Consider the following 20,569-nt stretch of genomic DNA (forward strand, 5'->3'; position numbering starts at 1 on the left):
TATAAGAAAGAAAAAGAGAGAGAGAGAGAGAGGGAGAGAGACGGAGGGAGAAACAGGCAGAGTATGTGTATTTCATTGATTGGAACATATATGTACTCAGTATTACAATGTAACTATAGTAATATAAACACAATTGTTTTATAATGTAAAATTTTGTTCTTACATTAAAAGGATAAACTTTCTTTCTCTTTGCTCTGTTGCCTTTAACTTCATTCTCCTTGTAATTTACGTTCTTTGTAAGATGTAAGAACAACAATAGTAATAGTAAAAAAGTATAATGCTGAATTGAAATTTTAGCTCCCTCTTTGTTGTTGGATAATAATATTTTTAGAGAGAGAATATTCGAAGGTGCTTTAGCATGCTTTTCTTTTTAGGCAGAGAAAAACCCGCCACTCCTTCATCCGTGGTTTCATCTCCAGGTTTTAATTGCTTTTTCCTGAAGTGGCAATGTTGGCTACTTGAATAACGCTTGCATTTTGCTCATTCTGTCTTTAACGTTTGCCCTTCTCTCCATCCTGGGTTCACACTTTTACAGAAGAGACAGAAAGGAGAGAGGAGAAAGCCTTAATTTGCTTCTGTGTTGTAGGAATATTTTAGAGAACCACTTTCAACTACAAGCAAGCGTTCTCTTGATGAGTGCTCTTCGAAACTGTCAACAATTGGCCCACTGAAATTAATCTTTCCATCTCTGTTACTGAAAAATTAATTACAAATTTGCTTTTTTTAATATTATTGGATACTTTTTCTTCAGTGTTTTAAATTAGTTAAAAAATGAGTTCAAGCATAATCGATTAGATAAACGTACTTTGTAATTAAATTTATGTGTGTTTAATATGTAGCATATTATTTTAGACTGGGAACCCATTGACGATATTAAAAGTTTAGAGATATTCTTAATACGTACATGATCCATTCTGCTTGCCTATTAAAAGATATTCTGTAATAAATAAATTATCCATACTGTTTCTGTACTAAAAGACTATTATGTAATTAATCCTTTTAAGATCGTAAGTGTTCTAGGGTAAATTTTAGATTTGCAATCAAGCAGCAATCAATTTTCATCATCATTATTTACTCTAGGACCGTACCTAATTTGTACCCAATTCTTTTCAGAATAGAACGGCCCTTTAAACGGTGCCATTTACATATCCGTATCATTTACCAGGAAAGGGAAATTCGAGGAAAATCGGGATTTTTCTTTAAAAAATACCTTTGTGAAAGTTTTGACCCTCTGGACAAGCCCTATGTGAACGTATAAATCCCAAAATCACTTGAAAAATACTAAGAGATGTGCTAAGAAGAAAATTAACAGATATCTCGAAAACTAAAGAAGGGAAAAGTTTACAACTGTACTACACATATCCCAGAAATAAGCCTAAAAATTCCCCAAACAAAGGACGAAATGTAAAAATTTCCTAGCAAATTACTATTTACCCTAGGATCATGGTTCGTACCTGATTCTGTTCAGAATAGAGCAGTCTCGTAAACGATGCCACTCATATGGCCGTATGATATACTAACAAATATAAATTTGAGAAAAATGGGAAAAAATTCTGAAATAAATATATTTTTTCGAAAGTTTAGGCATAACAAGAAGAGAAGGGAAGAAGATACAAACACAGTGTCTGATGGTTACGTGTAATACCGTTATCTGTGTTGTTGCAGTCTAAAAACCTCTTGCTTTCTTTACAAGGGCAAATTAACGTCACAACCCCTATCTATCGCACGCGTAAGCTCTAAAACCTAATGAAACATAGTTTGCAATGCTTCTGTGGCTGAAAAACACACAAAAGTGACGAAAAAGGTGTAATAGGAGAGTTATAACCCAAGTTACCGTGGTATACTCGTATCGTATAAAAATATACCATAGATCATAAAATTGTTAATAAATTATCTATACTATTTCCATATTGATGATTTGGATGTCACGTTATGTAATTCCAAAATTGAAACTGTTTAAGAGAGAACTTTGAAATCTAATATCTCACGAAAAATGAATATTTCTTTTAGAGTTGTAACAAAAAAAAAAAAAAAAAAAACCTAATTATGAAGTTAATTTTCTAATGCTGACAGTGAATGACATTCTCTTGATGCGATCCACATCAGATGTTAAAGTTCAAAGTTTTCTCCTAGAAAATTTCAATTTTGGATTTATATCACTTCCCATCCAGGCAGACGACAATAAAAAGATTCAGATATGCTGCCATAAGTAAATATTTTGTACTATTACATATTAATAGATTAGTGACATCCTGTTCTAAATGTATGATTCGCACTCTTTCTCAAAGGGATAGAGATATTCTATAATAAGCAAATAAATAAATGGTCTGTTTTGTTTCCATAATAAAAAATAAGGTATATTCTGTAATGAATTATTGATCTGTACTATTTCCATATTCAAAAGATAAGAGCTATTCCATAATAAATGTTTTGTACTGTTTATATGCGAGGAGCGTTCCGAAAGTAAGTTTCGTCATTTGTTTTGAATGAGAAGACGGTACACCAGGGAAAACAAACAACGCAGAGTGCCGAAAAAGAGAGAGTAGCAGCAAAACGGCGTGCCCGAGCTTATTCGAGTTCAAATCACGATGGCAGATAGACATGTGCAGACAACGTGGTCGCCAATGGAAGTGTGTGCTGTTATCCGGTATGAATGGCCACGTGGGATTATTGTGTACGTCATCTATGAACGCCTACAGACTGAGTACGGTGAAGAGATCATATCTCGTCAAATTTGCTGGTCTCGTATGTTCAGTGAAGGCAGAGTCTAGATGATGAAGGTCGAAGTGGACGTCCCTTCACATCCACGAATGAAAGCAGCATTGCTAGAGTACAAGACGTGGTATTAGCGGATAGCGCATAATGGCGTCAGACAATTCTTGCATCGCAGGACACCGAATTTTACCAAGTGGTTTCTTCAAACTGATTGCATGCTACGACAAATATATCAGTGACACTGGCGACTATGTCGAAAAATGGTGCAAGGTGTATAGTTCATGATGACATGGTATATTTGTGTTTGGCAATAAAGTTTTCGTGTAAAAAATGACGAAACTTACTTCCTGAATGTTCCTCGTATTTGAAGGTTAGAGACATACTGTAACAAATAAATTATCTGTATACTTTGCATATTAAAATGATAAAAAATATTCTGCAGTGAATTAGTAATTTACATTTTTTGGATATTAAATGATTGGAAATATTTTGTAATACATAAATGTTTTTGTCCTTTTTTAATATTGAAAGTATAGAAATATTGTGTCGTAAATAACTGTTTTGAACTATTTGCGTTGTAAAAGGTTGAGTATATTCTGTAATAAATAAATATTGTATACTGTTTTCATCTTAAAAAGTTAGAGATATTCTGTAATAAATAAACAATCTGTACAGTTAACATATTAAAAAGATAATCTGTAATAAATAAATTATATATATATATATATATATATATATATATATATATATATATATATATATATATATATATATATATATATATATATATATAGGGTTTTCATAAAGTATGGACGGATTTAATTCGCTTATAATTTACATAAAAATGCTCATATTGAAATCAAATAAAGTGCAAGGTAGCGGAAGGATTAAATTTTTACCTGTAATCTGCACCAGCTCAGTTCATTCACCGCCACACCTCCAACTGGGCGCCACTAGGAATCGACTTCTGTGGGCTGTTGATGATGCTTTCCCTTACCCTTCTCACTGTTGCAGGCGATGTTGGCGGCCTCCCACTTCGAGAACGGTCCAGGACGCTTCTTGTCTCCAAGAACTTAGCATGCCACTTTCGGATCGCACTCTCAGTCGGTGCCGGCTTTTTGAACTCTTTGGTGAACTTTCGACACACCAGAATTGGTGATTTTAGCTCTGCGTACCACAGAACACTTTGCGCTTTCTCTTTCACCGACGCCATCTTTGATACGGTAACAGTGTTGCCAACTAAAAATTTAATCCTTCCGCTACTGTTTGCACTTTATTTGATTTCATTATGAGCATTTTTATGAAAATTATAAGCAAATTAAATCCGTCCAGACTTTATGAAAACCCTGTATATATATATATATATATATATATATATATATATATATATATATATATATATATATATATATCCAGTTTCCATATTAGGAAAATTAGATAGGGAATATAGTAAATAAATGGGCTGCACTGTTTTTGCACATTAAAAGGTTAGAGATATTCTATAATAAATTATCTGTATTGTCTGCTTGGAGACAATCTTAAAAATTTATTTTTATATACACTTTCTTTTATTTTCGTATTACGGTGAATTCTAACTTTTCTTAACTCCTGAACTTACCAATTAAAATCAACTTCTCATGCTATTGACATACATTCTATATAAGAACTTGGCATAAAGTTTATGCAACTCCTGGAAATGGAAAAGTAATAACTTGGTAAATTTACTTATACTTTCGTACATTGTTAAGTATAGAAAAATTTCAGCCAATAACGTTGCAAAGCTTCCTAAAATATTCGTAATTTATAAAGTGACATCCTTCTTTACGTTTGAGAACATACAACTCAGCAACAAATTTGGAACAAAATGCAACAGTTTGTGAAGATATTAAACCCTGTATTTTAAGGAAAGTTTACATTAAGCAATTGAATACCGTTTGTCATTTAATGATAATATTTAAATGCTATCTAAGTTAATATTAAAATGCTATCTAACACATAATGGCAATTCTTCTTAATATAAATGGATAATCTGCGTAGCTATACGAAAGGATAAAAAATTGTTCAAGTGAAACCATACAAAATTTATAGGGGGGAAGGATAAATGGAGATATGCGAAAATCCAGATTGTTCAATAATAGGAAGCACTTTACGAACGCTGTTGTTGTAAAATCTCTTGATAGATATAATCCTTTTCTGGTTGTGTAATTATGGCAGGTTCAATGATAAAGCTTTATTTTGCGTGACAAATTGTATAACCTATATACAATTCATTTCTCATTTCGTAAGCTAATAGATGTTTTTATTTAAAATTTAAATTGCTTATCTCAGGGACGGTTCCATTATTTGTATATCTTAGTAAATATACTTCAAGAAATATCCAACTTTAATAGATTAGTAAATATAGTTCAAGAAGTAATCCACTTTTCTTAATGTGAGTATATATAGTTCAAGAAATAACCAATTTTGTTTAATGCGTTACTAAATGTAGTTCAAGAAATAGTCAACTTTGGTTAATGCATTAGTAAATATAATTTAACAAATAACCAGGGGCCGCGGTGGCTCAGTGGTAGAGCGTTCAACTCTGGTGCATGGAGTCCCGGGTTCAAACCCTGCTCCCTCTCCTTTAGCTTAGCCGGCATAACCGTGGGACGTAAAACTTATAAATTTCATTTGATTTTCAACAAATAACGTACTTTGTTTAATGGGTTTGTAAATATAGTTCAAGAAATAACCAACTTTTTAAATGGGTTTGTAAATACAGTTCAAGAAGTAACAAACTTAGTTTAATGCGTTAGTAAATATACTTCAAGAAATAATCAACTTTGTTTAACGCGTTAGTGCTTTGCATTAGTTAGTTGCAAACAGTATGTACATTACTATTAGAAGAAATCAAACTACAATAGATAAAATCTAATACTTAACAGCATATATTTTTCACGAGTAGTGCTAATAAATAAAGAACCAATTCCAACATAGTTAAATCCTTAGACTGCATCAGTTTGACAACGAACGAGGTACTTTTAACAACATATATTTTTTTCGATTGTCTATGATAAACTACGCTTAAAAATTCACCTTTAACTATGTTATTTTGTTTTCGATTCTCTATGATAAACTACGCTCAAAAGTTCACCCTTAAGCATATTATTTTATTTTCGATTCTCTATGATCAACTACGCTCAAAATTCGCGTAGTTTAGTCAAATGTTAATATACTGAAAGAAATCCATTATCCGGACAGCGGTATGTTCTATAAATATAGAGAATCCATAAGTTTACTACGGAAATCTGTACAAGGCATATGCTATCCAAATGGTATATGTACTGCCTTTTTCCCGTTTAGATGTTACGTTATGCCGCTTCAGGATGTCTGGTAGTGTAATAGCCTTTTGTGCATTACATACGAGGCTATACGTTTGTTATATATATCAACTACGTCCATCTGTATGTGAGATCCTGGCCGGCTATATACATTTCTTTTCTCACACAAAAATTACGTAAAGATGGAATACTTGTTACGGAGAGTATTATAAAACATACGCTTTCAGTTATACAGTTGCTGGACGACGTTATCTGTAGTTGTGTGTTAAGTCCAAAAACTACAGAATTTACGCATGTAACCTATGTTTTTATGTACATCACGTACATTTTTTCTTTGTGTAATATTATAGAATTGCAATGAAAGTCTTCTATGCGTAAAAACAGTTGAATAAACCATGTTTAAATCTTGCTTATAAGCTTAAATCTTTCCGCTCCAATACATGTGAGTGCTCATTTTTGTAAAATGTATATACATACTGTGTATTTTGTGTGGTAAATATATGTTGTAAAGAGCGAATGGAATAATACAGATTCCGCAACCTGGAAAATAATTACAGTAACTGTATATTATGATAATAAATGCTTCAGGAAATGATCCACCTACGACGAAAAATAAATTTATGAAAATGATAGGTACGGATCGTGGGTTGCATCGTATATCATATTTTGCTTTGAGGTTACTTTTTTTTTATCAGATCTGTAGGAAAAAAATTAAATAGCATACATTTCTTACCTAGGAAACGCAGCATGCGACGAAAATAAAGGCTAGTTATCTCTTTTTTAGCCTTAATCAATTGGTATCGTCCATTACGATTACGGCACGCTATTTCGTGTATGATTCGCGTGACTCTTTGGACCAAAGCAGTTAGCATGAAAGGGAAAGAGGAAAAAAAAGACATGGTAGAAACTACCTTACACATTTTGCACTGAAGAAAAAAATAATAATAATGTAGGAGGAAGTCTAAATAAGGAGCGGGAGGGAAGATAAAATATTTCTTCAATATTGCATTTCATTTTCTTTGGATAGCTAATTATAGAGAAATTAAAATAAATTTTATAGTTTAGAAATTTATCTCAATTCAGTTCTTTGAATTTAATGTTACAATCAAGAAATTTTCAACTTTTGAGTTGTACACTATATCCATCTCTATCTATATAAATAAATAGAGAGCATTAATACTATATTCTAGATAATTATTTAATTAAAGAGTATAAATCTTGAAAATCTTTTAATTGTAACTTTATATATGTATGTATGTATGTGTGTGTGTGTGTCAAAGATGTTTTGTATAGTATTTACATTTCTATGCTCGACAATTATGTTGTTATAATTTTCGTAGATTTCTGAGTTGTAAAAAAAAGTTTAAGAACTGTCTGTTAGTTCATTCAATTGCTACATTCGAGTACTAGATTGCTCATGTTCATTGTTTTCGTTATTGCTCATTCATTTTGCGATAAACTTCGTGGAGATCGTGGTAAATGTTCTTGAAACTCTTGTGTGATAATTTACAATTTACTTGCAAATCTTTCAAAATATTGCAAACAGTTAAAAAGATATGCAAGAGAATTTAAACCGTATAATGTGACCTTTTTACGATAGTTCTTCAAAGTTGCAATCAGTAAAGAATTCAAATTTTTCAATCCGGGAAAGCATGAATCCTTCAGAGCGAGAAAAAAAGGAATTTTCCTTTAATCATTGGTGCTCTTGCATATTAAATAAATACAGAATATGTATTTACTGGTGGGAGTTTTGGGATTTGTTCCTTCCGCAGAAAAAAAATCATCTTCCTGAACTTCTTCCTGAATTCATCTCTGGCTGCAGAATATGGCATTGTATGTTATTCCAATACATTATGTATTGTTGAGCTAAAATGTATATAAGTTAATTTTGAACTTTATTTGATGATCCACTACTCATTTTTCTTTTTTGGATGATGACGTCCTGTCATCGTACTGAAAGTCATCACAATCTACAGAATAGATGTTCTGTAATGGTGCAGGTTACACTTATTTTTATTCGTCCTTTATTTGACTTTTCTATATAAAACAGTAGGAGAGTCATATTATATGGCAAATCTCTTAATAGCATAGCGAGAAAATATAACTTGGACAACTAAACTTTTATGATACATTATTAAGTCTTCCTTCGCGCTTACATGCATGGCGTTTCGGATTTGATTCGGGGTGGAAGAATACAGAAGGAAGCGTAGAGAAAAACTGTAATATATCTAGCGAGAAGCGGTTTTGCTTAATCAGTTAAACCGTCCATGTATCCAAAAAATACATCCCATCTCCGCTCTAATCTCTCTGCTAAAACCGGAAATAGTAGACATATACTACTACTGCCGGTTTCAATATTTATTGAGAAAATATGACACGACACAAATTCCTTCAAGTGGATTCATGTGGCACTACTACTTTATATATATATATATATATATATATATATATATATATATATATATATATATATATATATATATATATATATATATATATATATATATATGTGTGTGTGTGTGTGTGTGTGTGTGTGTGTGTTTTAAAAATGATGCCCTATTCTACAGGTCAAAATAAAGGAAAATGTTATCATGGAATGCCCTCCGGGACCTCCTTCAGTCGCTATGGGGAATCAAAATTTCACTATGTGGCAACATCGTATATTAACTTGGAACCATTGGCATTGCTCTACAAATCTATCAAATAGTTATATCGATTTTCAAGGTAGTAAGTGGTGCTATTGTCAACGTCTATTGACTTTAACTGTAATCTGGCAAGAATCGATGTATTTATTTAGTTGATTGTTAGATCTAATCAATGGTTCTTTATCTGCGACGTTGCCACATAGTGCAATTCGCGTCTTCAGACTAGGACCCGAAAGTATACAAACATATATATATATATAATATACAAAAACAAAAAAAAAGCAAGTTTTCTCTAAGAGTTGGAAGAAAGAAAAGTGTACTAAAAGAGTGAGTAAGAGAAAGAAAAAGAGAAAATCGTTCATATCTTTTCTGTACCATGTTATTGTGAACAAAAGTTTCTGTATTATTGGGTATTTTCCTCAGTAAATTGAATTACACGATTATTTCGTTCCTAGTTTTGTTTGCGACGTGTTACAAACAGATTCAAATTTCCAACTTCTCGTCCGTGATTGTTTTGAAGTTTTGTTTTCTAGAAAATGATGGCCTATTAGTTCGTTATTTCTTTCGTGGAATTCTAAAAGAAAACAGTCGAATTGGAATGTAGTTTTAATTAGTTATGTTTCTCATTATTTGTCAGATGAATAGGATAACTTCTTGGAAGTCTAAGAGGAAAGAAACTGTCTTTTTTCTCGGTGAATCATTAGTAAGTTTCAAACTTTTTTGTGTATTCGTAAAGTCTGTAAGTTAAGCGCTTCAGTCACCAAATTATTACGAATATGAGAGAAGGCAGCATGCAAGCGCAAGACACCACTGTAAAAAGATATAGTTGACTCGTAGAGTGCTTATTTCTGATTTGAAGAATTGCTGGTTCGAAATACTGCAATGTTTTAGTCTTTTTCATTTTTGTTGCCTCATTAACGTCGCATTCGCTTCCTTTTACATATAAACTACAATATTAAATTATTTACCTTTTTAAAGATTTAAATGATAAGTATTTTTATATTTGTAATAACTACAATCACTTTTTAAAAATAATTGTTATTACATATTTTCGTCCTCTTTTTTATAATCTATTTCTTTTCTTTTTTAAAAGCTAGTGCAGAATTTCAAACAATTTTAGCCTACATTCTCGTATAATGGCCTCCGAATAAAGGGAGTTGCAAAATTGTTGGTTAAAATGTTATTTTGTAAGGAATCCTGAACTCCAATTTCAATTACGATATACATTATATTGTTACACGTTCTTATATCAAATCTCGTATAACATCAGTTTACGTTGTTACAAGAAAAAATATCATTTTACACAACGTGTTAGACCTCATATATTATAACAAAATTCCTTTAAAATTAACAAACTTTTTTCATATAATTATCTATGATAAAATATATTTTATTATTTCTTTATCATAATCATATAATCAATACACTATTAGGTTACGTATTTTTGCACGAGATAAGTACTGTGTTTTAAAGATGTCATATTATATGGGGAGTTTATTGAAATCAAATAGATATACCGTATTTTGAGGGATGAATTACTATCACATTAAAAAAAATCCTATTACATATTTTATTTCTCCTCTTTATCATCTCTTCTTATTTAATATAGTGCACAGTTTCAATCACTTTTCGCCTACGTTCCCGTTGTAATACATGTTAACTTGTTGTACAAGCGCATTGTGTCCATACATTTTCCCAAATTCTTCGCTATATATATATATATATATATATATATATATATATATATATATATATATATATTACCGTTTCTTCTCAACAGGTTATAAGACTGTTGAAACCAAATATAGTATACTTCCGGTTTGGGTGTTGGAATATGGAGATGAAAATTGTTCTTCACACATTGAAGCTATTTTTTTCTCTATTTCTTTATTTTTTATTTTTATTTATTTATTTGTCTTATGGATTCCAATATTGAAACCGAAAGTGGTAGTTAATTTCACAGATTGAGTAACGCACAAATATCAAATTCGTGTGCAAATTGGAGACAAATCTGCTTCAGAGACTTTGAAACCTTAAAAAACAGTTTAACACCATCGGATGTTTTACTCTTCCCAAAGCTAAGAGTGGGCTTCAAAGATACCCGTTTCGCCACCGTAGGAGAGATCAAAACCAACGCGACGGCTAAACTTCGCAAGATACTAGAAGAGGACTTTCATCGGTGTTTCGAGAAATCGCTGAAGCGGTGGAGTATGTATGTGTGAATCTGACGATACCTATTTTGAGGACGATGAAGTAAATGTGTTCTTATATTATTTTAATAAAGAGTTACAACAAAATTCCAGGACCTTTTTGACTGTTCCTCATATAGTGATCAATGTTGAAGCCGGAAATGATCTACCACTTCCGATTTGAATAAAGGGTTGACAGAGGAAACGAAACGTATCCTTGGGGTCCGAAATGGACTCCAAAAGACCATTTCTCACTTTCTTTTATGGTTTTGCTCTGATACCTCTCAACAAATAGATGAACAGACGGACATTCGACCGTTCTATAAAAACTTCCGAATCTAATCGTAATATAATTTAAACAAGTGGAAGGAATTCGACGGTTTTTTTTTTTTTTAACTTCGAAGTAACAAGTAGTTAAATCTTCAGTCACTAGCATGAGTGATTTCTATTTCAATTCTTATGAGAGACCTAGTTTCATTTATTTAAGCTGTAAGAAATAAGTATAGTACGTAAAATGGGAATAAACAAACGGTCTTTTGTGGTAGCTTTCGAAGTTAAACCTCTTCTTTTAATATTGGATAAACTTGTATATTATGAATCAGAAGCATAAAAGTAGGTTAAAGTTTTTGTAATTTGCTTTTCACTGAAATGTGTTTCTCTCTTAACATCAACATTGTTTATTTTGTTTTCGTTTTACATCTCATTCGTAATCGATGGCGATTCCTCTTTAAAAGGAAGAGAAAAGAGGAGAAAAATGTTGAGAGGGAAGTCTTATAATCTTTCTGATCCGCGTATAGAAAAAGAGAAAATAAAGAAGAAAGCTTTGAAACTAGAGTGTCTTACATGCTTTCATTCATCTTTATGGTCGTATTTTAAGTTTTCTAGCGCATTCGGCATCTTCTGGTTTTCCCCTTTCTTTTATTTCTTAGCCGTAAAGCCTCCAATAAGCAGCTTAGGAAGATGTATTCAGATGCTCTGTGGTGAAAGAAGATTTGCACAGTTTTCGGATGATCCGGAGGTCATGCAAGTCAATCTTATAGGTATTATTCTGCGGCATTTCTATGCAAGTCCTTTTTCTCCTTTCGAAGCCTAAATGAGCTTAACTTTTTCGTCGTTGTGAAACGTAGTTTAATGCATTGGACAATCAAATATGAATCCTGGAAATCCCATAGTTTTTGTTAAAAAATTTCAGCAAAATGTCATCAGCCACTTCTTCTTCTTCTTCTTCTTCTTTAGTTAGGCCTATTTATTAGCTGCAGTTACTTAGACAATTTGCTATAGTCACATAAAAAGTTAGTTCATAAGTAACTTATAAAGTAGGGAGGCTCACTTCTTTCTTAGGACTGCCTGGAATTACTTGTGTGAATACCATAACAAATATGATTTAGATACTAAACTATTATCTGGCCAGAATATAAAAGATAACTTTATATCCCTTATCTCCGAATTAAATGAAGTATGGATCTTACCTCACTCGCGGCAGCTATATCTGTTTTATAAGTTACTAGCAGTAGATCCGTTCCTCGCACGGGGAGAATCCGTTTCATTTTGTACATAAACGGCACCAATACTGTCATCAATCAACTTAGAAACCGCAAAAACTATTAATTCGACACCAATATCGGTCATTATTAATTATTTTTACATTGTTTTTACATTTACATAATTTAATTATTTTTACATTTACACTAATATTGGTCATTTTCGATAATTTTTATATATTTCTCCCCTCCCACTCCTCCAGTTTGCGGGATTAAATTACGATTTACACGGCATCGGAAGTGTTACTGTTCATCTCAGTGACCTCGAAAACTGTGGATTCGACACTTATCGGTCATTTTCAATCATATATATATATATATATATATATATATATATATATATATATATATATATATATATATATATATCCCTTCCCCTCCTCTAAATTGCACCGTCAAAGTGAAATGCTAAAAAATATCCCAGGCCCGAACTTCATCTATGTTGAAAATTTAATCGAGATCGGTCGAGTGGCTCAAGAGTTATTAAGTCACAAACAGTGACTTTCAATTTTGTAGATATATATATAGATTGTAGTTAAAAAGAAAAACTTTACCTTCCTATATAGAAAAAGAAATAAATGTTATATGATTTATGTATGAGGGTACATGTACACTTATAGACTAACAGCATTTAAAATAAATCTTTTAATTATATAAAAATATTATAGAGTGAATTTGAGGTTCCTCCTCGTCTTGGGATGCTCTGTTACCTAAAAACTTGAGGTTCTTTGGTTTAAGTATTTAAACATAGTTGGAAATGACGTAGGGAATTGTTTGCTTCATCATTTTACAACATAATTCCTCTTTACTACCGTGTATTTCCTCTATTTCTTTTCTTCATATTTTCTAATTGAGGAATCTGCTTTCAAATATTGTAGTACGACCAGCATAAGTGAAAAAATTGAAATATAAAATCTCTCTTCTTTGTCACTATAGAAAGTTATTTTCTCCCACATTTCTGAGAGTTCCTGTTTGTTGTGTTCATAATTGAGTGATCTATGTAATACATACAGCTAGTTATGTGAAGGTATTTTACAGCTGATATGCAGTACTACTAGCACTAAGTCATTTGCGCCTTGGTTTTACATAGGTTTGTCGCGCAGTAGTAGCTCCAACAGAATGTTGAAATGGAATTAGACAGAGTTCAGTTGAAGTAATCTTAAGTTTTAGAATGTACAAAATTTTGTTATATCTTGAAAATACCTAGTCGTGATTAGTTTGTTCTCCATACCGAATAAGAAAAGAGATTATTATTGATGTTCAACTTTAACTTTTCGGACATTAGTACTCTGAAATGCTCTTTATTTTTTTTTTCATCTACGTTTTTCGTTGAAATTCATGAAATTTTCAACTTAATTAAACAAGATTTTTTAAATCATCTGTGCATAGTTACGTATATCTAAAGTATGAAGTGTGTAAATATTATAAAATATGATATAGTGTATTGAGGAGAAGTTTAATGTATTTTCTTATTTTTGTTCTTTTAGGAGATAGCAGCAATTCTTATCAGCTTCGACAAGCACAATGAGTGGCTATCAAAAGAAGTCAAGATCAGGTAAGTCACTTGCATTTGCTTGTACTACTGTATATGGCTCAGCTGGCTAGAGCAATATTTTCCATAATTCAGGAGACGCTATTACTGATAAGATGTTCGTTCGAGTCGAAATTGATTATCCTAAGCCTGCTTTGTTAGCTTTACAAGCAATGAATAGAACAGCATGTTTTTATACAGTGTTGCGAAAACTAGAGCTCTGCATCTAACAGAATGGAAAACACTTTGATCCTCTTTCGTAGGTATATCTTATATATTTGAGCACTATCTCTATTTAAAAATAATAAAACACGGTATTTGTATGTTTTGGTTTGTATTACACCTGTACGTTCAAGATGCAATTTTCTCAACTGACTTATGAACCAACCTGTATTTGTCATTCATGTTTCTGACTAAAAACAACGAATAATTTGCCGGTAACTTCTTTCCCTTTGTTTTTCGAAGACGGTTGTGTCGTATCTTTGGATAAGATTTTTTTTGATATTCCGTATTTTAGAATATTTTCGGAGGTAAGTCGATTTTATATTTATTTTGTTGGCAAATAGAGTTCTGTAAATCAAAGAATTAAAATAATGAACAGTAATATAATATTTTTAAAAAAATAAAATACGAAGCTGGTGCGGAAAGTAAGATACAACGACTAGTATTCATTCAAAAAAATATAAATTTTCCAAAATGTTTACTACAACGTATTTAGTGATACTATGGTTATTTTTCGATATTAAGTACTGCCATTGTCCTATGGGCACTACTTTCTGTATCCCATGGCCATTGAATTCTAGCACCTGCTGCTGCAACCACATTTCAACTTCCTTCGTGACTTGTTCATTGTCGTCTGTAAGTGTTGTCCAGCAAGATGTTTCCATAATGGGAACAAATGCTCTGTGAATATCTCCTGACCGCTTATCTTGCACTTGCAGAAAATGCAGATGGAGCGCACTTCACATTCGATTCGGCGCTGCCATTGTAAAAACACGTTACTCGCACTATACTCCAGATGCAATGAGGAACATCCGTCAGTTGCAGTAAAAGCAATTATAGCCAATTTAGGAATATATATATATATATATATATATATATATATATATATATATATATATATATATATATATATATATATATATATATATATATTTGTCCGCCTACAAAAGAAGTAACCTTACTTTACGGTTCCGTGTCGTAAGTGAAAAGTACTAAAATTGTAGAAAAAATAAAGGATATTTGGCACAACATTAAACTTTCTCGCTCTCAGTTCTTAAATTGAATCATTTCATGCTGTAAATATTACAGAAACGTTTATTACGATATATAAACAAAATTGCCTAAGTCATTCTTGAGAAATCGATCGTAAAAAACACCACCAAAAGTTAGCTACCACGTGCGGACTTCCTCTTGTAAAATGTTTTGTGCTTGTTATAGACTTGTAAATTAAGTATTTAGTAATGAGACAAAGCCAAATCAACTAAGCATTTTCTGAGCAAATTTTTCCGAAAGATACACCCCAAGAGTAAGTCATCTTTGTAAACTTTTAAATGAAAACTAATTTATACTGTATTTTAAGTTTATTAGTGTAAAATTCATTTATAAAATATGTGCATAATTGCATGAGTCGTTTCTGAGAAAATCATATCGGAAAAATTCACCCTGAATAGTAAACAACTACGCGTGACTTTTTAAGCAAAACATTATTTGTACTATATTATAGGGTTCTTAATGGAACATTTATTTGTGAAATGAATAAGATTTGCCTGAGTAGTTTGCTGAGGAAATTATCCCGGAAAAACTCACTCCAAGAGCAAACTACTCCTTGTGAACTTTTAATGAAGACTGATTTATGCCATATTGTAGGTTTGTTAATGCAACTTTATTTATGAAATACGAACAAAATTACCTGAGTCATCTTTGAGAAAATCGTTTGGGGAGAACTCGTCCAAAGAGTAAACTACCCCTTGTGAAATTTTAATGGAAAATTATTCTTACAATAAAGTAGGATGAACAAAATTGACTTGAGTAGTTTCTGAGAAAATCATCCCGAAAAAACTCACCCAAAAAGTAAACCACCCCTTCTGAACTTTTTTTTTATTAAAAATTAAATTGCTTTGTAGAAAATCATGTTGTTATAATTTTCACCCTCTAATAAATTTCCGTTATTCTGTTCATAGATAGAAAATTCGAAATTCCCACTGTGGAATCATATAAGTTCAAAATTTGGTCCCGGTACGTTAAACGGTATGGCCTCTAGATGAGTGTGCATCAGAGCAAACAGACAAACTGACTGACAGAAACCGAAAGATAATTTTCCTTGGTATCTATGGGTCACATGAAACGTGTAAATTTGTTGAATCTCGAATTCCATTTTTTTTCACGATCCCCAAACTTTCTTCTCTTCTTTCGTCATTCAAAAGTAAAACGCTCATCAAAGTCGATGTACCTGTGTGGAAGTTATAAGAGAACAGATCTATATATAGCATTTTTCTTTGCTATTTTCTTTCAATGTGGGGTGCACGGTGGCTCAGTGAGAGAGAGAGAGAGAGTACGTCTAATGCATAGGGTGCCTGGTTTGATCCCCGGCCATGTAAGTTTGTGGTAGGGACAACATTGCGTCCGTGGATTTTCTCGGGATATTTACGTTTTCTCCCACACTCTCATTCCACTAATTCTTCCATCACATTCATATGCCTTAGTCATTCGTCTCCCTGAGTCAAAAGGGCATAATCATGGATGTTCAACTGAAAGATTTCTCTTTCAGTTTGGTCCAATTTGATTAAATATTTCGTTTGTAGTGAATTATTGAAGTACATTTTTCAATCAACTGTTTTCAAAGTTGTGGGGTAACTGTATCACCATTGCAGCAATGGCCACCAAATTATTGCAAATTGTGGAAAGATGCAATTACATGTAACCTGGCCAAAATTGTCTTCCTACTGTGTATGTTTTGTGAGTTGAGTTATGGATATTTTAACTTACGGATCACCGTTTAATACATAGATTAGATCGGTGATAATATCTACATGACGTTATATGAATATTCCAAGGGGGCATCACGTGGAATCTGAAAGAAAACATGTCATTTAGTAATAAAATAAAAAAAAAACAAAGAAAAAACTTTACTCCACATGTTACGGTATAGTGAATTTTACCATTACTTTCTTCTACAATATCTGTTTTAACTTATTTCAAAAAAGTAGATAAATGCATGATATATAATTATATAACATGGAATTAGAAATATGACGCAAAATACTTAATCACAATAAGGACAACTAAGTCTACAAAACTTGATCAGAATCATTATTTATCTTCAAAAATTTATAATAACCGATGTAGCTATAAGAGGAAAATAGTATAAGAATCTACAGGCGTTTAAGTTTTAAATGGACAGAAAAAAATGAAAAATGAATAAATTGAAACTGTATTACAGAAGTAACGTTCAGGTTAAGTTAATGTGTTAATCAGCTGGCTTAAACTGATTACATTAACACACACAAGCATTTGCAGATGAGAATCATCATCTCACACAGGGAACCAAATATTGCAATTAATGTATGGCGCGTTATACGCCTTTGTGAACTATAATTCTATCAACCGATAGCAGTATGAAGCTATTGAGTTTCTCGCGTTTGTCTACCTCAAAGAGTAGCTCTTTATGCACCTGCCCTTACCTGCAATGTAATCACAATTTTCACGTCACTGAAGAAATATGTTTTTTTTTTTTCTGCGTATCTCCTTGCAGTCGGCGAGACACGACAGAAGGCGAGTTCGTGCGTGGAACTAGAGCTTCTCACTCTGTGCTTGTTTTGCGCGCTGTAGGTAAAGAAAGGAGGAAAAAAGTTATACTTGTAATTCAAGTAAATAATTATACATCAGTAATATTAGAGAATATTCAAATATCAAGTCGTGTAAGGTAGGTTTAGGGTGGAGAGAGTTCACTTGGGGTTCAGTAAATTTATTTCCCTTTAGACTTATAGAATTTCAGGCATATTTTGAGCTTTTACGTGGATATACGATTGGGAAACGCGTCTTCCGCATAGGATAGCAGGTTTGATTCGCAGTAGGAACACGTGTGATTCAGATTTTGCGTTAAATTGTATATCTACGTTTTGCTACTGAAAGTAAATGGTCGAATGAAATCGTATTTACTTTAAAAACGATCGAAATCGAATATTTATTTGAATTTGAATGCATTATAAAAATATTACCGTGTCCCTATCTTACGAGTTAATAAATACTCGATTCCGTTTTAAATCGCACTGCTTAAATCACGTATGTATGTTACTAGACATGTAACCAAATTATTATTACATAAATGGTTTGACTAATGTTGACAACTTGATTTTATACTTTTTATCTGCTTAAACTTTTTGTGCTAAGTAAAATATGTAACAATTATAAGTTAAATAATTCTGTATGTTGGACATATATTGAATATATTATTGTGCAATGGCACGTTCGTTGTTATTTTTCCTCTAATATTTATACCTCACATCCAGTAGCGTACGCGAAATCAACAGGGACTTTTACATTTTTCAGCACAAGTGTGATTTATTTTTCGATAATATCTTGTTCGAGGGTGGTTAAACCCCGAATCTCCTTTGCGTACGCCAATGTTCATAGCAGAGTGTAAAGAAATGCCTTCAAAGTGAAATGTCACTGGCAGTGATGAAACTTTTCCGATTAATAAAACATACTTCACTTATTTCTACATCGTTGTTTAGCCGTAAAATATATATCTGAAAAGGTTTCATGAAGTGGAAATCTAACGATTATTCATTTCTGCAAAATTGTTTCAAAAACTTAAATGTATTCTTCCCTGCGAATTCAACTTTGATCTCACAAAATTATATTTCGTTAGTTCAATACGCGTAAGACGAAGTTTTCTTATAGCTTTAAAACACAATAAAATCAAAGCGTTTCTTCTTATTTTCTGTTACAAAAATAATCTTCATAAGGAACTCTTATGTAATTATTTCATTACATAGGCAGGCCTATATGTGAAGAAATAGTGGAATTTTCTGTTTGAAATAATTAATAAATTCACAAAAGTTTCCTTTCGCTTTCTTGTTACATTTTAAACAATGGGATGGGATATTTGTTCTCTACGAACTCGATTTATGTTCCCTGCGCTTCACAAACACACACATACAGAGAGAGAGAGGGTGAGAGGAACACTAAGTAAAGTTTTACCTGCCAACTCGAAATATTAGAAATATTCAGGTTCCCGAAAGCTAATTGGAAAATTATAATTGGTCGCTGTATAACTTTCCTCTACAGAAATTCAATTTTATAGCTCAATGTGCAGTTAAATATAGTGGAAAATTTTCCACCTAACATCACTATACATAATATTCAAAGTTGGCCGGGTTAGAAAAAGTTTTTTCATTTGTTTCTACATCGTTATGAAAATTTTCCGATTCATGAAAAATTGTTTCACTTGTTCCTAGATAACAGTGGAAATTTTCAGATTTTTTAAACGATCTTCTTTTTAACGTTTCTGTACATGAATTCAATCAATTTCGTGATTAATGAGGAATTGTTACTTGATTTGATTAGAACGTAAAATTTTCAGGAACAATATAGCGAAAAATTTTCCACCTCTCATCACTAGTCACTGGAAGCGTCAAAGCCAGGGGTTGATTTTACAATTTTCCACCACTGTCAAAAGGGACCGCTCTAGAGAATCTTAGTTTCTGGACACGCCTCGTATCTTGGGCTTTTTTTTATGTTACCCCTCAGTGCTTCATGATTTGGCCATAACCACCTTCCATGAGGATGCTTTTTTTTTCATGGAGGCGGAAATTTTATGAGGAGATCCCTAATTGTCTCTTGATATCCAGTTCAGAATTTCTTTTGTCGATCTGTTATTGTTTCTTCTTGCAATATTTCCAGCCCATCGCTACTTCAATGCCTTTATTTTTGTGTGTAACGTGCCTTAGGTATGGCTCCGTCGTGGGCCACCGGCCGTTAATGACCAGGACAAATATCTATAAAGGGAAACATGCCCTACAATAATAATTGTTAAATGAGGGAAATTAGGCGAGATACTCCTAGTGCAAATGTTAACTATATTTTCTATAATAATTCTCATCTATAGGATTTCTGCGTATTTCAGCTTAGCAAAACAAAAAACCATGATATAAATAATCAGAAAGATGCTATTAGGATATTGAAATAAAAGGTTATATATGTGAATTGAAAACTTTATAACAATAATTCAATCAAGCAATCTCTACTTTCAATGGATTTGAACAAGAATAGTAGTTTCTACATATGTAAATTTATATCCTGATATATATATTTTTATACTGGATGAAACTCTTTTTACTGTAAGTATATTTAAGGAGTCTAATAGAGTAGCAGCATCTACCCTACCACAATTCCATATCATTAATTTTCTTTTAAAAAAAATTATATTCAAAATTGTTTTAATAACACACCGTTCTATAATTCAAATAGATATAAAATATATTTAGTCCTAATTAATATAATACCTTAAATCAGAGAATATAACAAATTAGTATAACAACTCACCCATTTACAAAAGTGATATCTTATTCCAACTTTTCATCCACACAATATCACCTAACCGAAATAACACTATCCAGAAATT

At 32.0% G+C, this 20,569-nt stretch overlaps 1 protein-coding gene across 1 annotated transcript in view; it reads left to right on the top strand.

Moving 5' to 3' along the window:
- Camta (Calmodulin-binding transcription activator) overlaps positions 1-20,569 on the top strand; it is a 1,249,189-nt gene that overhangs the window by 917,188 nt on the left and 311,432 nt on the right. The window contains exon 5 of the mRNA XM_081739735.1: positions 13,898-13,965. Within this exon, the coding sequence (XP_081595861.1) occupies positions 13,898-13,965 (68 nt within the window). The remainder of the gene's footprint in view (positions 1-13,897; positions 13,966-20,569) is intronic.

The sequence above is a fragment of the Thermobia domestica genome, chromosome 15, assembly GCF_964235325.1.
Source record: "Thermobia domestica chromosome 15, izTheDome1.hap1.1, whole genome shotgun sequence".
In the NCBI taxonomy this organism is placed as follows: Eukaryota; Metazoa; Arthropoda; class Insecta; order Zygentoma; family Lepismatidae; genus Thermobia; species Thermobia domestica.